The sequence below is a fragment of the Schistocerca serialis genome, chromosome 1, assembly GCF_023864345.2.
Source record: "Schistocerca serialis cubense isolate TAMUIC-IGC-003099 chromosome 1, iqSchSeri2.2, whole genome shotgun sequence".
NCBI lineage: Eukaryota > Metazoa > Arthropoda > Insecta > Orthoptera > Acrididae > Schistocerca > Schistocerca serialis.
Genome location: NC_064638.1, coordinates 1,032,816,874 through 1,032,834,708, shown reverse-complemented (window position 1 = coordinate 1,032,834,708; position 17,835 = coordinate 1,032,816,874). Strand labels below are relative to the sequence as shown.

The window sequence follows — 17,835 nt, the reverse complement described above, 5'->3', positions numbered from 1 at the left end:
CTCCCAGTGAAGACGACATCAGTATGTCCATCAGCGACACTAAATATTTCATCTTCTGAAGGTATGTTTTGGTCAGGGATTCTGTCTCATAATTTTATAAACGTTTATTTACTACTTTTTGCTAAATATTTACATTAGTATTTAGATCACTATCGAAGGATAGCAGTTATTTAATATGTTTTCAGAACTGAGGTCTATTTACAATGGCAATACTAATTTGTTATGTTACTAATGAAGGTTTGCAACCTCTAAAGATAGTTAATAAAATTAATTTGTGGAAGAAAATATTTATTAATTTTCTTTTGAAGCTATGACTTAAACATCTATAGAGACAATCTGTTAAAGATCTTTGTACTCCATTTTCAATCCTAAAGTCAAATCACCTCTGAATACCAACCCACTTGACTTCTTCAAGTCTTTTAGGGAAATAACGAGAAAGTAGCATAAGATAAAACAAATAATCTCATTTCTGAAAAGAAAACTTATAAATTGCTTTGATGAAATGGGAATGTATCACTTCATAAACAAAGATTATGTCACTTTTTGAGCAGTCAGCCAAACTGTGGATGAAGAATCACATGAAACATGTTGACTGTGAGTTTGTGGAGCAATTGGGGGCGGGTGGGGGGGTGGGGGCAGGGTGCGAGGAGAGCTGCATTAATAAATGGATGAGATTATGTGTAATCTTACTATTTCATACAATTTTTTAATTTTATGAGCCAAAATTCCCACTTGGCAGAGCCAGAGGTAGGTGCACAATACAGAGGGATACCAGACAGAAAGTCCTGTGGATAATATATTGTTCAGAGGAGGTTTATATACAAGAAAAAATGCAAAATCCTGGATGGAATAGTGACCTTATTATGAAAAGGACAGATTGCTAATCACCAAATACAGGAAATGCTGAGTCGCAGACAGGCACAACAGAAAGATTGCTGAACATGAAATTTCAGCCAAAAAAGGCCTTCTTCTAAAACAGACAAAACACACACACACAAAGATGAATTTTTTGGATATGAAGTAGGAAAAAATATATGTATATTGTGTAAAGAAAACTGATGTTAAGTGGACACATTGCACATTATTATGAAATGTCATATTCATGATCAATGGAAAAAGTGGTAATGTAATGACCACTGTCAGCAGTCTTTCTGTTGTTCCTGTCTGCAACTCAACATCTGCTCTATATGGTAAGCAGCAATGTATATACTGTGTGTGTGTGTGTGACATGGCAGGAGGATTCATATGGCAGCTATATCATGTCATACAGAGGAGTATGCTCTGACAGTGAGTAATCGAACTTCCCCTTCATAATAGTAAACAGCTGGGATACAGTCATGTATATATAGAAGCTTACACAGTTACCAAAAATGATTTGATAAATAACACAATTGTTTTGACAGCTTGTCCTTCTTTAATGGGGTAGCATGTATTTCATCAAACCAATGAGAAGGTTATTTTCAGTACTTTGTAGAAGTAATAATGGTTTAATTGCATTTAAGAACTTTAGTCTTAATTTTATGAAATTTTATATTGGTCAAAGATAAATCAAGTTATTGATATTCAACTCTGGTTCCTGCAACGCCATTCTTAGCAAGAATTTGAGAAAAATGTGCAGCAGGTATTGACATCTATCTGTAGTTAATCAGATGGTTTAAGAAAAATAGTCATTTGGTTACAACAAGATATACTGGTAACTTAGGTGTAGGTACTAAAGAAAAAAAACTGTAAGCAGTAGGGCAATCAGAGCTTAGGTAAACATTTACCAGAATTATAATACAAACAGGGGTATGAAGCAGACATTGCAAGTCAGAAATTTAATTTCTTATTAAATACATTTCTAAGGCACTTTGACTCTTGTGTTTTATCTAAGATGGAGAAAAGGACTGAGTAAAGGAAGTTAGCATCTGAGATTAAAGTACTGCATGACAGGAAGAGGCCACTCTTATCTATTTCAGAGAATTGGCCATAAACATGAAGCAAGGCTGGTCTCTATTCATTCTATTAAAATCCTCATTCATCAAAAGCAAAACAGAATACTAACTACATAAGAAATGAAGCATATTCCTGGAATAAACTAAATAATGTGGAGTATTATTAAGCATAAAAATCAGTAACAACAGAGATTATTTCCAAACAGTGGTATTATGACAGCACTGAAATCATTGGCTATAAATACTGTATCTTTGGTTTCCTCAAAATAATGGCTGAAAGGACCTACATTAAAAATATACAGCCTGGATTACTCAAAGAAATGCTGGATTTAGGACTAAGAGACTCATTATATTACTGAAAAGCAGTAATTCATCTGTCTATTAACATGTACTGTTTCTACTAAACAACTCAGACTTTCTGTTGGTTTATGTGAATGACTGCCAATAATAATAAGAATAGGAATAAATATAGTATTGATTAAAGTTTAGCACTTGGTCTACTTTTGTCCTCATTATAAATACTTGGTATATCAAAGACATTAAAACGATTTTCAGAACTTATCTTTGCCCGTGACACTAACACCCTGATCAAGAACATAAAGCCAATGGTCTCATACACTGCGAGGAATAGGGTTCATTTGCAGCAAACATGTCAAGTGTTAATCTTACAGAAAAAGTAATATTCCTATCTTGCCAAGCAAATCATTGATTTGTTCATGTATATATCATTTGGTTATTTATTTTCTGCATTTTACATGCAGGAACAGTATCAACCATGCACATTTACAGGATTTTTTGTGAAAACAAGGAGTTTTTACCTCAGTTCTACACTTATTTGTACGGCGATGACAACAATGTAGCCTATAGTGCAACAGTTGTTTTTATATGCAATTTAGCAGCACATTCAGTGTTTGGATGGGAATGGTCACTTCCATTATTATTCCAGGTTATTATTCAGGTCTTTATTCAATAGCTTAAGATCATTAGGTAGCAAATTATGAAAAAAAGGACCTTTGACATAAGGGCATTTTTCTTTCAGTATTAATCTTCTGTTGAACTTGCAAATTTCTTGTATGCCTTATACAATGGTTGTGAAATGTATGTTCCTCTCTGTGACCCTAGCATCCCTTTTACTAACATAATAATTTGTAGCATATGCATGTCTATATGGCTAAATTGAGGAGCATTTTTTCAAAACATGATAAATGCAACAGATAAAATTTTTCATAAATTTCTGTTTTCACCTAGATACATATGTTTGAGCATTTGAATTTTTACATGACTGATAGATTTCACTGACATTAATAAAGCATTCAAAAGAAATATACCAAAATTTAATTTTTATAACAGTATAGTAAGGTGTGATCCATCCAGTTTCTTTCAAAAGTCAATAAATGCTTATAATTATTGCTAGCAGCAGCTACATTTCTTTTTCTTTAATTCCCTGTATTTCTTTTCACATCTATTTTTTGATGTGATGTAGTGTCTATTATATGCCTGCATTGTTGTAAAAATACCAGTATTTGCATATTTGTTATTATACAGCATTTTTATTTATATTTTTTGACTTTATTGAGAATACAAACAATAATAATAGAAATATAGTGAGATAATAACAGTAATGACAATGAAACTGTTTTATCATAATTATTTAGTTTATATTATTATTATTATTATTATTATTGTCACCACAACATGAAGTATGAAATGAATAACACAAAAAGTATTGCATGTTACAATCACAGCTGGTTACAATATATGACATAGCTCCATTCAGCAATACTAAACAGTCCTCCAAAGTAGTACGTTCAGTCAACGATTTAACAATTGCAAATTTCAGGGAAGGCCTACAGCAGTTAGACTGGGATGAGGTGTACCGTGAACCTGATACCAATTTAAAATATAATTTATTTCATGACATTTTTGTAAATGCATTTGAAAACTGCTTCCCCAAGAAAATAGTTAAATATACTCGTAAGAAACCTTGTAACAAACCATGGCTTACTAAGGGTATAAAAATATCTTGTAACCGGAAAAGGGAAATGTATCTGACAGCAAGAAAGAGTAGTGACCCAGAAACTATCAAAAATTATAAAAACTACTGTGTTATATTAAGAAAAGTTATTAAAAAATCCAGGAGTATGTGTATCATGTCTGAAATCAGCAACTCTGATAATAAAATTAAAACAATTTGGAATATTATTAAAAGAGAAACAGGTCAACCAAGAGCAGAGGAAGACAGTATTACCATCAAATTGAATGAAAACTTTACGAACAAAAAGTCAGAAGTTGAAAATATTTTTAATAATCATTTTCTAAATGTTGTGGATATAGTAGGATCCAGGTGTTCATTAGAAGATGCTAGGCTGTTAATGGAAGAGGCCATACCTATGCAATTTGATACAATTGAAATCTCACCCACTTCTCCCTCTGAAATTAGGAAAATAATAAACTTGCTTAAAAGCAAAAACTCACATGGAATTGATGGCATTTCCAGCAAAATACTAAAAGCTTGTTCTCAACAGATAAGTAAGATTCTCAGCCACCTGTGTAATAGCTCTCTGGAACAGGGCATTTTCCCTGATAGACTGAAATATGCTATTGTTATACCTTTGCATAAAAAGGGGGATAGATCTGATGTCAACAATTACCGTCCAATCTCCCTTCTAACAGCTTTATCCAAAATTTTTGAGAAAGTAATGTATTCAAGAGTAGCTTCACATATCTGTAAAAATGAAATACTAACAAAATGTCAGTTTGGTTTCCAGAAAGGTTTTTCAACAGAAAATGCCATATATGCTTTCACCAGTCAAATTTTGAATGATCTGAATAACCGAACACCTCCCATTGGGATTTTTTGTGATCTCTCAAAGGCTTTTGATTGTGTAAATCATGAAATTCTGCTAGACAAGCTCAAGTATTGTGGCATGAGTGGGACAGTGCACAAATGGTTTAATTCGTACCTAACTGGAAGAGTGCAGAAAGTTGAAATAAGTAGTTCTCGTAACATGCAAAGATCAGCACATTCCTCAAACTGGGGAACTATCAAGAATGGGGTTCCACAAGGGTCAGTCTTGGGTCCTTTGTTGTTCTTATTATATATTAATGACTTGCCATTCTATATTCATGAAGAGGCAAAGTTAGTTCTCTTTGCTGATGATACAAGTATAGTAATCACACCTGAGAAACAAGAATTAACTGATGAAATTGTCAATACTGTCTTTCAGAAAATTACTAAGTGGTTCCTTGTAAACAGACTCTCACTGAATTTTGATAAGACACAGTACATACAGTTCCGTACAGTGAATGGTATGACGCCATTAATAAATATAGACCTTAATCAGAAGCATATAGCTAAGGTAGAATATTCCAAATTTTTAGGTATGTCCATTGATGAGAGATTAAATTGGAAGAAACACATTGATGATCTGCTGAAACGTTTGAGTTCAGCTACTTATGCAATAAGGGTCATTGCAAATTTTGGTGATAAACATCTTAGTAAATTAGCTTACTACGCATATTTTCACTCATTGCTTTCATATGGCATCATATTTTGGGGTAATTCATCACTGAGGAATAAAGTATTTATTGCACAGAAGCGTGTAATCAGAATAATAGCTGGAGTCCACCCAAGATCATCCTGCAGACATTTATTTAAGGATCTAGGGATATTCACAGTAGCTTCTCAGTATATATACTCTCTTATGAAATTTGTTATTAACAACCAAACCCAATTCAAAAGTAATAGCAGTGTGCATAACTACAATACTAGGAGAAAGGACGATCTTCACTATTCAAGATTAAATCTAACTTTGGCACAGAAAGGGGTGAATTATACTGGCACTAAAGTCTTTGGTCACTTACCAAATAGTGTCAAAAGTCTGACAGATAACCAACAAGTATTTAAGAAGAAATTAAAAGAATTTCTGAATGACAACTCCTTCTACTCCATAGAGGAATTTTTAGATATAAATTAAGAAAAAAAATATTAAAAAAATAAAAAAAAAAATAAAAAAAAAAAAAAAAAGTAGTTATATTAACTTAAGTATGTTGTTAAATTAACCTAATTATGTCATGTATTAGAAAATTCGACTCGTTCCACATCATTATGAAATATCGTATTCATGATCCATGGAACTAGTATTAATCTAATCTAATCTAATCTAATCTCACATTTTTACCATTAAGGTTTTCCTCTTGTATCTTTACGCTAATCATCTGGGACATCTTTGTAAAACTCCTTTTCATCATCTGATACTTTAGCAAGGCACACATGTCTTTCTTCTTTTCTATGCTTATCATATTTTGTTTTGCAAAAGGGTGGACGTCAGTAATATTGGATGGGTAGTTTCTTTCATCTCAGGATGTACTGGATTTCTGGAGAATGTATCACTTAATTTTCTTTATATGAGATGACACACTGGCTGTTCATTTTGAATGGTAGCTTGGATTTTAGTACTGTCTGTGCACTATCTTTTAGATTTTTAACAGTCCATTCTCTCTTCAGAATTTTTGTGAGTACCGTGCTCTTCTAAAATATCACAATGTTCTTTAGGAGACAAGATGTTTCCTTTTTTTTCTGTAAGACTTCTCAATTCAAACAAACACTTGATCTGGAGGCATGTAGCTATGGCAATGAACATGGAAGAAGTGATGACTATTATTGAATTTCATGTTCTTTTTCAAGAATGCTGTAAGCATCACCATCATACAACTGTTTTTAGTTTGGTTGCTGCAAGAATCTGAGAGTAGATATATAGTATTGGTGTCCTGATCTGATTGTTTTTATCTACATCAGAAAGAAAATCCAGCAAAGCTGAAGCAACTTGATTGCATCCTCTTGAAGAGTCTGTCTCCAACCACGTGCAGAAAACAGTGCTTTCCCTTTTTTGCTCCTTAATATGGATCATAGTGCACGGACTGTATAACCATACTTGTCGAGAATAGAAAACCTCACTGACTGATAGTTCTGGAATAGGCTGGTTTTGATGCATGTCAAAGCAAATCTTAATGACTGTAGGATTATCTTGCACGAATTTTATGCAATCTATGTCTACTTAATTCTTATTCTGCAGACATGTTTCTGCTTTTATGTTGATTAAACCAGCCTTACAAGGGGAGCAGGTATTGGTATGAGGTGTCCTGAATGACAGATGGAAATGTTTGTAAAATTTATGCTTGAATTATGATAAGGAACATTGTTCCAGTCCCTTTTTTTTCATTTTTCACAGAATCTCTTGAACATTCTATTGATTGTGAGATCTAAAGGAAAATAACCTCTATAGACTTGTCCTTTCCACAGTAGCTCTCTCTGCATTTATGTTTTTTTTTCTTTTTGTTCTCAATGGAAATAGTTACCTCCTTATGATCCTTTCCTGTTCTGTCACCTCCTCTCCTTTGGCAGCCTCCCTCCTTTATGGAACCTGCTTGCTAGATAGCATAATGTATTCTCTGACATACCAGATACCTCTTGGAAAGTGGCAGCACAAATAGGCACTAACTTCACCATTCCTTTTTATAACGACATTTTTCACTGTCAGTGTTTTCTTCCTTTTTGCATCCTGGGTGTCCCTTACTCTGTGCTGAGGTGAAGAAATATTAATAAATTTTAACAGAAATTTATCTTGATCTATGCTATTTAATGATGCCATGTGATGGTCAGAGTAGGAAATATCTTCATAGCAGAGCTCAACAGCTTTGATTTCTTTCATTCCTTTAACATTTGATGGCGAAACCTCAAGTCCATAATTGAATTTAATAATAGGTTCGTTTTTATACTTTTTGCTTTGTTTTTCAGGTTGACGTAAGCTGTTCTTGAATTGGGATTTTCTCCCGTTGGAACGTTCTTTGACCTGTATGCCATTTTCAGAAGCTCAAGAATCATCATGCATTCTGCTTTCATTTTCAATTCTTCTTTGTAGATGTACACACGAGAGTCAAGGGAATACTTGCCTAAAAGTAAGCTGCAGATGTTCTGTCAACAGTGAAGTCTGGTTGCAACACTACACCAGCCAGTAACTATTGTTACAACAATGAGTAACCTTGCTTAAAGCAACCAGTATCCTCCATTATTATTAACTACTTGCTGTGGAAAGAGAGCCGAGACACCAGAGAGTAATTGTACTGCATTTGTCGACGTTTGCTGTAACTGTAAGAATGCATATATCGCCTTTTGCTAAAACCTTATCATTTGGAGCATTCATACACACAACAGTAGTCAATTTTTGGTTCAGGGATTGATGCAAAAGGTTGACATTATTCCATTACCACATCATTTTGAAATTTTTTTGCATATATGGAGTTTTGGAAAAATGCCCCTCAATTATGAGAATAGTAAAACTAATGAATAGGCTGTTACAAGATGTTTCTGATTTCACTGTCATTATGATTCTCAGAGCTCTGGTCTGGAGTATGAAAAACCTTTTCATATTTAACAATGGAAAGTCCAGGTTGGAATATCAACAATATTATGAAAAGGATAGATTGCTAATCACCGTAAACATGACATCTTGAGTTGCAGACAGGCACAATGAAAAGACTGTTACATATAAGCTTTTGGCCAATGCCATTTTCAGAAAACGGAATGCACACATATTCACACAAGCCAACTGGCCACCCCCCTCCCTCTTCCTCTCTCTCACCACACCCACACCCACACCCACACCCGCACGCCCACACCCATGCCCTCGCCCATGCCTACGTCCACATGTGTGTGCGCACACACACAAACACAAACACACACACACACACACACACACACACACACACACACACACACACATGACTACTGCCTCTGGCTACTCCGCCCAGATTCCAACAGAAACATGCTGAAGAGAAGCAACAATCCGGAGAGATGTGGAGAAGGGGGATGGCTAGCAGGTATGGGTAGAGGTGGCGAGACATGACAGACAGGTGCAGCTTTGGGTGGCTGTGGGAGAGGGGGAGGGAGATGGGGAGCAGAAAGGGAGAGGAGCAGAGATGGGAAAAAAACTGGTGGGCGCAACTGGTGTGTGCACCGGCAAAGAGTGGTGCTCAGTGAAGGTGAGGGGACGTGAATTGGAGGGAGGACGTCAGACAAATAGGGTGGAAATTGTTGGATGGAGAGTGTGGGGAGGTAGAGGCTGGGGTGATTTCATGAGTAAAGAATATGTTGTAAATATAACTCCTGTTTGTACAGTTCAGAAAAGATAGTGGTGGAGGGGTGGTTCCAGATGGCCCAGGCTGTGAAGCTGCATGTTGTTTAAAGCCTTTTTCAGAAAATAAAAATGCATACACATTCACACAAGCAAGCACACATCATATCACACACACACACACACACACACACACACACACACACACACACACACACACACACACACACACCCATACGAACGCTATCTCTGGCCACACTACCCTTCCTCCACCTCCATCCATAACTTGCTACCCCTTCCCTCCCCCACTCTGAATTATTGCTTCCATTCAACGTTTTTCTGTTACAGTCTGGCTAGAGTGGCCAAAGGTAGTGCTCATATGTGTATGTGTAAGGTGTGCTTGCATGTGTGAATGTGTGTGCATTCCTTTCTCTGAAGTAGGCTTTGGTCAAAAGCTTATATGTAGCAGTCTTTTCATCATGCCTGTCTGCAACTCAATGTGTCACCTTTGTGATGAGTAGCAGTCCATTCTTTCCATAATAATGTTGATATTCCAACCTGGACTTTGCAGTGTTTACTCATTAAGGAAAGGACAGGTACTTTATTTCAGTTTCTATAGTAATGTGTCACATCACCAATAACTTCAATCTTGGCACCATTTGGTGCACCTTTAACCCATATGGACACAGACCCTGATTCATTTACTTTATGATGATTCGTTGTCATAAGAACCAACGGCGTTGTAGACATATAGTAAGATGAACTACAATCTCTGTTATACACTTCACATATCTGAAATGTATGATAAGCAATAACTTCTTGGCTGACTAGAGTAGGTACAGGTATGTATCGATGGCTTGTCCATGAGTATGGTGGTAGAGTTCTGTAGCTGTGGATTAAATTACTTGAAGAACTACAGCAGTCAGCCACTTTTTATATAACTTTCATATTTTGAGTTTTCATTCATCTTAAATTGGCGCAATACTTTGTATTTTGGGTTCTCACTCATCTTAAATTGGTGTAATGCTTTTATATCTTCATCAGCATTATGCCTTTGTTGACTGCATTTGAACAGCTGTGTTTTATTCTGTAACTTGTAGCTCCTTATTTTTGCATTTATACACGTAGAAAACACATTTTTAGCACCACAGATGCACTACAGCACACATGATGTGGCCTGCATGCTGCATCAGTGCATTAGTGAAGTTAAGAGCATATGCTATGCATATGTATCTATGTGCCCTAAGAAGAAATACCTTTTTACAATTAATATTCAGTTCTTGCGTACTGGTGATCAAATAATTTATGAAAGGAATGATCATCCAGTGTGTTTTTAATTTCCGTTTATACTAATGGAGGTTGTTGTGGCTGTGTGTAGTACAGTCTCATTAGTTGTAATTTTATGTCATTGAATATTACCCAAGGTCATGTTAACTGCACCCTTACCATACCAATGTACTTTATGAAATGAATATATTATATTTCCCAGTTTTTACAACAAATACTTTTGAGGAGTAAGTGTACTGGAAAGTAGGTCCACAGATTCAAAGTTCTTTGAAGTGGTTCGTGGCGTGGGGAATTAGAAATTTACACTGTATTCTTACTGCTTGTTTTTTTTTTTTGGAAAGTGTACTTTTCTTACACAAATCAATTTTCTGGAAATCTGTATTCTATGAAATGCAATATAGTGCAGAAACTAATAGAACAAGAACAATCTAGATAGTAATATAGAATATCACAGTAAACATTATAATAGTTACTGCTCACCATATAGCAGAGATGCTGAGTACCAGATAGGCACAACAAAAAGACTCTCACAATTACAGCATTCAGCCATGAAGGACTTTGTCAACAGTAGACACACATATGCACACACACATACACACACACTCACACAAATGCAACTCACACACACGACTGCAGTTGCCTGAGACTGCAGGCGTATGTGTGAGATGCGTTTGTGTGAGTGTGTGTGCGTATGTGTATCTATTGTTGACGAAGGCCTTAATGGCTGAAAGCTTTAATTGTGAGAGTCTTGTGCCTACCTGCAACTTAGCATCTCTGCTATATGGTGAGTAACAACTTTCCTTCTCATAATATTGTTACACTCCATCTTGGATTTTCCATTGTTTGAACATTATAATATTAATATATTAAAGGAACAACCTTAAAAACAACACACAAGGCAATAACATTGGTTAGACTTTATGATACTCACATTATAATTAAATCATCAGCTTTATATCCATCATACTCCGTAACTTTCCGCAATTCATTTAAATCAAGTGTTGGGGAACCACACACAAGCATCTCCACCTCTTCTGGTCTGAGCATCTACAGCAACATAAAAGGCTATATAATATTTAAGTAATGTAGATATAGAAATAAAAAATATAGAAATGAAAAAGAAATGAAGAAACTATGGACTATGCAAGAATCAGAGAGTCAATGCTGAAATAATTTTTCTTATTTATCTAAAATTGTCTTTAACATGTGACACATAACATGTTTCCACCACGGGTAGTTATAATAGAGAGCAGTGTACCACAAATTAAGGCAATTGCTGTATATGGTTTATGTAAATGATATTAAGGATGAAGTAGGATTAGAAATGAGATTTTTTGGATTTTATGGTGGTTTGTATGCAGGGATATTAATTTATCCATGAGTCTCTGGGTATGTTAAGGAAGGTACTGAAGGGTATTAATAATGGTGCAAAGGAGTAAGTCTACTTGACACCTGTGAGACCGCAGTTGGAATATGCTGCAGGGGTATGGGATCCTACACTGAGAGATACTGACAAAGAAGTTGGAAGGATTGCAGCAGAAGACACCCTGCTAAGGGATGGGAGACTACATAACCACAAGAGTTAATATTTTTAATTATGTTTGAGAATGCCTAGCTGATTGTGTTTATAATTTTTTGATGATGTCATTCTGGATTTGATATATTAGGATTTGTTTTGAGCAGATCTGAGATGGTAACCACTGACTGATATGATTTGTCTGGGACCAAAAGATTTTATGGTCATAGCTAGAATAAAAGAAACATATTCTACATTTCCTAGATCATTGTTTTTATTTTCAACTACATTGCAGTTTGTTATTGTTTTAAAATGGAAGTAAATCCATGAAACTCAGTGGTTTTGACTGGGGATTTACAGTTGATTGTCTTTTGAAATTCAGTCTCTTCAGAAGTTCCTCACAATTTAGAAGAGTGCTGAAACAGTCACTGTCTAATGAATAGAAAAGAGATTGTCAATGACTTGGGGACTTATCGTGAGAGAAAAGGGACTGGAGCTTACAACCTCAGATCTATTTTTGAAAATAGAATAAATTGTTGTCCCAGTAGTTTAAAAAAATTGAGACAATGGAAACCTCTTTGGTGAAAACTGCTTCAGGGAGTAATCAAAAATGCTAATCCCTCTCTACCAACAGTGGTACAACCAAGCCATTGGGTTTTGGAGAACCTGGAAAACCTATATGGAAGAGTTCGAACTTCCTTGAACTCCATTCGCTGAAAGTTACAGTCTAAGATTACTTCCATTTTTCCAATGTTTAACTGTGTTTCTTTGGATGGACAGCAACAGTCATATGACTCAAAATGATGGAATCATATTCATCTCATTTGTTGTCAGACCCTTTCAGCTGGTACACAGAATCCCAATTCTCCCCTGTTAGATTAAAGGCATTAATGTTTGATTCATTCAGAGTTAATTCCTGTAGAACACTTTTTATTATTTTTGGCACAGTTGAATTTATGTATGCTCCACCTGGCAAAAGGAGCCAGAATAATGAAAATTTAAGCTACTACAGTTTACCTTATCTATAACATTATTGTTGATTACAGCATAGTCTGTTCTAGTGGGGCAAGTGTTCATTACTACGAGGGCCACTCCTAAAGAAATGCACACTATTTTTGTAAAAATACAGTTTTCATTCTGCATGTGTGAAAGTTTTACAGTGTGTAGATATATCCTTCCCACTTGTTTTCAAACTTAGTTCAACCTGTTCCCGTGAGTGGCACCATCACAGCATGTCTTCAAGATGGCTACTACACTTGACATTTGTCAGAAGCAACGTGCTGTCATAGAATTCCTGTGCTGTGAAAATGAGACAGTGGGAAACATCCACAAGAGGTTGAGAAAGGTGTATGTCGATCACAGTACAGTTAGTCGGTGGGCAAGCAGGTTATGTGATGAAAGCAGGCAGGGCGATATTGAGAATTGTCCTCACAGTGGCAGGCTTCGTACTGCACACACTCCAGACAATGTGCAGAGAGTTAACGAATTGGTGACTGCTGACAGATGCATCACAGTGAACGAATTGTCATGCTATGTTGTGATAGGGTAAGGAAATCTTTGCAGAATACTGAAAGTGTTGGCGTTAAAAAAGCATTGTGCCAGGTGGGTTCCCAGGATGTTGCCAGTGGCTCACAAAGAAGCAAGGAAAATGGTATGCAGCGAACTTTTGGAACAGTATGAGAATGGTGGAGATGAATTTCTTGGAAGAATTGCGACAGGTGATGGAACATGGCACCATCATTTTTCACCAGAGACGAAGAGGCAATCAATGGAGTGGCATCATGCAAATTCACCTAAGGGGGGGGAATCAAAACCACATATTCTGCTGGAAAAGTTATGGCTATGGTGTTTTTCGATTCCGAAAGACTCTTGCTTGTGGACATCATGCCAAGTGGAACCACCATAACTTCTGATGCATATGTGACGACACTGAAGAAACTTCAAGATTGACTGAGTCGCGTTTGACCACATCGGCAAAAGCAGGATGTTTCGCTGTTGCACGACAATGCACGGCCATATGTCAGTGAAAAAACCGTGGAAGTGATCACAAAACTCGGATGGACAACACTGAAACACCCGCCTTACAGCCCTGACATGGCTCCATACGACTATCATCTCTTTGGGAAACTGAAAGGCTTTCTTCGTGGAACAAGGTTTGAAGATGATGATGTCCTTGTGCACGCTGCGAAACACTGGCTCCAACAGGTTGGTCTAAAATTTTAGAATGCGGGTATACAGGTGCTGGTTCCAAGATGGCGAAAGGCAGTTGAGAGGGATGGAAATTACGTGGAGAAATGAAAATGTTGTTCCTAAAGGATGTATCTACACACTGTAAAACTTTCAAACATGTAGGATAAAAGATGGATTTTTAAAAAAATAGTGTGCATTTCTTTTGGAGTGACTCTCGTATATTTTAAAAACTGTATGAGCTTAATGCATCACTGAGTTTCAAGTTTATTACTCTTATTGAATTTTCTTCTGTGTTAAAGTTACCAAATGTAGCAGGGTCATTAGCACCACTTTGACTAACTAAAATACTAAGACTATTCATAAATCTCATTACATAAGCATTTGGTGGGTGATATACATCAATCACTTTATGCTTCACTAATTTGAGATCATGACTATGGAGCACACCTGCCATTTTGATTAATCCTTGTAAACCATAGTGCTCTAAAAAGCAAATTTTTCAAACTGCTGTATCCTTACTAATATAAATTTCCATAATATGCCCTTTATGGCATTGGCTGCAATAACTGTTTGTTGGCAAATCATCTTCTAATCTATAATATATAACTTCACTGGATTTTATATAATGTTCAGTTATTACTAATATACATGGTGAGTATTCATCTATGAATATTTGTAATAAGACTAGTGTGGTGCATATATATTATACTTTTAAGTGCATCATCTTTAAAAGTGTTATCCCTTCTTGATGATTTACCATTTTTTCTTGAATCACACAAATTTAAGTTACTTTTTTTACAATAATCAATTGTGATAGCTGGGATTTTAGGATCATTTTGCAATGATCAATAACACGTATGTTAGTGTAACGCTCTGTTTTCAGTTGTTAAGATATGACTCCATCTATGTACATCTTTAATATCACAATGGTTTAGTTTCCCTATCAAAATTTTATGAACTATTGAATCAAAGGGATTGTCAAGGTCACAGAAAATGTCAACATTGTAATTTCGTTATTTGGTTCTACCAGAACAAAGTTTGTGAAGTCATATACTACTTGCTTTGTAGGCAATCTTTTAATGGCATTAAATTGGGCTGTTGTTAAGGTTATTCTCAAAAAAGTGGTTCAATATTCTGTAACTAGATACCTTCTAAAATTTTTTGAGAACATGGGAAGTAGGATGACAGATCTATAATTATAGGTCACTAGCTTATCACCAATTTTATTTATGGATGTGGCTGCTGCATATTTTAGTCTTTCAAGAAATACATCTTAACTTCTCTAAGTGATCTGCTTTCAGTGATCCATTGCTAGCAGGAAGCTCTAGGCAGCAGCAGAATGTGCAGAACAAAATGGTGAAAGTAGTTTGCTACATAACACAGAAACAGAAAGACTTACAATTAATGCATTGGATGCACAGACACTGTGGAATCCCAGATAAAATGCACGAAACTGCTCATATATTGCTGCATTCAGTATCCAGTCCATATACAGATTAACATATTCTTGTCTGTTTTCATTTGTTACAGGAATATTTTCACCATCATCCTTGAGTTTGTACGTCTTTACTTCCCCATACTCTTCCAGTGAAACCTGTGGCCACAAAACATTACCTTACAATTAAGTTTCCCAGGTGACAGTAATAATTTCTTAAACAGCATAAACTGACAAAAAGTATTATTCAGGTTACCTGGAAACTCATGCACATATCTTCTTCGACATTGCCTTCATAAGCAAGTAGTTCTCGGAGTCCTCTAGCAACATCCTATACAAAAAAATAAAATTATTGTGAAACATGTAATGCTACCTCATGTATAATTGACTGAAATGCAATGTCACTGCATAATAGAAATACAGTAATCTAAGGACATATCACTCACTAAACTTAAATTTAGGATGTGAACTACAGTGACAAGGCTATGCACATTATGTCAGAGACTGCAGCACAAACAGGTAGTTTTTCATATTACAACTATGAATGGCATAGGATGACAATCAAAGTGTACTAGTAAACCTACTGGAAATCAAATGCCACACATTATATGGTAGACTGTGAGGTGAAGATGTACACTATTCACCACCAATAAAGGAATGAAGTTCATGACATTGAAAGTACTTGGAACAAAGAAAAATAATGTAGACTTTGGACTGAGGTGACAAAAGTCATAGGATAGGGACATGCATACATACAGATGGTGGTAGTATCATGTACACAAGGTGAAAAGGGCAATGCATTGGCAAAACTGTAATTTGCACTCAGGTGTTTCATGTGAAAAGGTTTCCGATGTGATTATAGCCACACAATGGGAATTAACAGACTTCGAACGCAGAGTGGTAGTTGGAGTGAGATGCTTGGGACATTCCATTTTGGAAATCATTAGGGAATTCAATATTCCAATATCCACAGTGTCAAGTGTGTGCAAAGAATATCAAATTTTATGCATTACCTCCCACCACAGTCAACACAGTGGCAAACGGCCTTCACTTAATGATCGAGAGCATCGATGCTTGCATAAAGTTGTCAGTGCTAATAGACAAAATAGACAAGCAACACTACATGAAATAACTGCAGAGATCAATGTGGGACACACGATGAATGTACGAGGGCATTTCGAAAAGTAAAGATACAATGGCTCGCAGTCCTTAAATAGAACATTTATTTAGAAAACGTCAGTTAGATCTTATTAACTGGATGATTTGTTATTTTTCGACATAATCAGCCCCGTTATCCAAATATCTGTTAAATCCGTGCACAAGCTTTTGTATCACACAGTCATAGAAGGTTGTCGCCTGTTGTCGGAACCACATTTCAACTTCATCTTTGATCTCTTCATCGTCGTGGAATGATTTTCCACCAAGATATGACTTCAGGTAATGGAAGACATGGAAGTCGGTGGGCGCAAGGTCCGAGCTGTATGGCGGATGGTCCAATACATCTTATTTGAATTGTTTGAGTAGCGCTTTGGTTACGAGTGCTGTGTGAGGCTGAGCGATGTCATGAAGCAAGCAGACTCCACTTGTCAGCATTCCCATGCGTTTGTCTTGAATTGCCCTTCGAAGACGTTTCAAAGTCTGGCAATATGCAGCAGCATTAATTGTCGTTCCAGGAAGCATAAATTCCAACAGAAGAATGCCTTGTCTGTCCCAAAAAACAGAAGCCATGTTTTTCTTCGCTGAAATCGACGTTTTGCATTTCTTGGCGTTTGGTGAATTCGAATGGTGCCATTGCATTGATTGTTGCTTGGATTCAGATGTATGGTGATAAACTCACGCCTCGTCACCTGTCACAATGTGATCAAGGAACTCATCACCTGCTTCAGCATAGCGTATGAGGAAGTTGAATGCAAAGCCCATCCTTTTCCTTTTGTGTTCTTCCGTTAACAGTTTTGGAACCCAGTGCGCACACAATTTCCTGTATCCTAATTTGACAGTCACAACGTCATAAAGAGGTGTCATTGACACGTCCGGTATGATCTGATGCAATTCTTTCAATGTGAGCCATCTATTCACACGAATTGCTTCCTCCATTCTCTGAAGAAGGGCATCAGAGATCACAGATGGCCGACCTGTTCTTTGTTCATCATGAACATCGGTCCTACCTTCAGAGAAATGAGGACACCATTTCGTTACATTTTGTTGATTCATAATTTCCAATAAACAGAAACAATTTCTTTGTGAATATCCGCTGGTCGCTGACCTTTTGCATGAAGAAAATGTATGATGGAGCACACTTCGCATTTGGCGGGATTCTGAATCGGCGCGGCCATTTTAAAC

At 36.3% G+C, this 17,835-nt stretch overlaps 1 protein-coding gene across 1 annotated transcript in view; it reads right to left on the bottom strand.

Annotated features, from left to right (window-relative positions):
• The window catches only part of LOC126458793 (probable E3 ubiquitin-protein ligase HECTD2), a 344,272-nt gene that overhangs the window by 13,573 nt on the left and 312,864 nt on the right, over positions 1-17,835 (bottom strand). The window contains exons 11-13 of the mRNA XM_050095818.1: positions 15,752-15,826; positions 15,460-15,654; positions 11,286-11,401 (exon numbers count right to left, since the gene is read on the bottom strand). Of these exons, the coding sequence (XP_049951775.1) occupies positions 11,286-11,401; positions 15,460-15,654; positions 15,752-15,826 (386 nt within the window). The remainder of the gene's footprint in view (positions 1-11,285; positions 11,402-15,459; positions 15,655-15,751; positions 15,827-17,835) is intronic.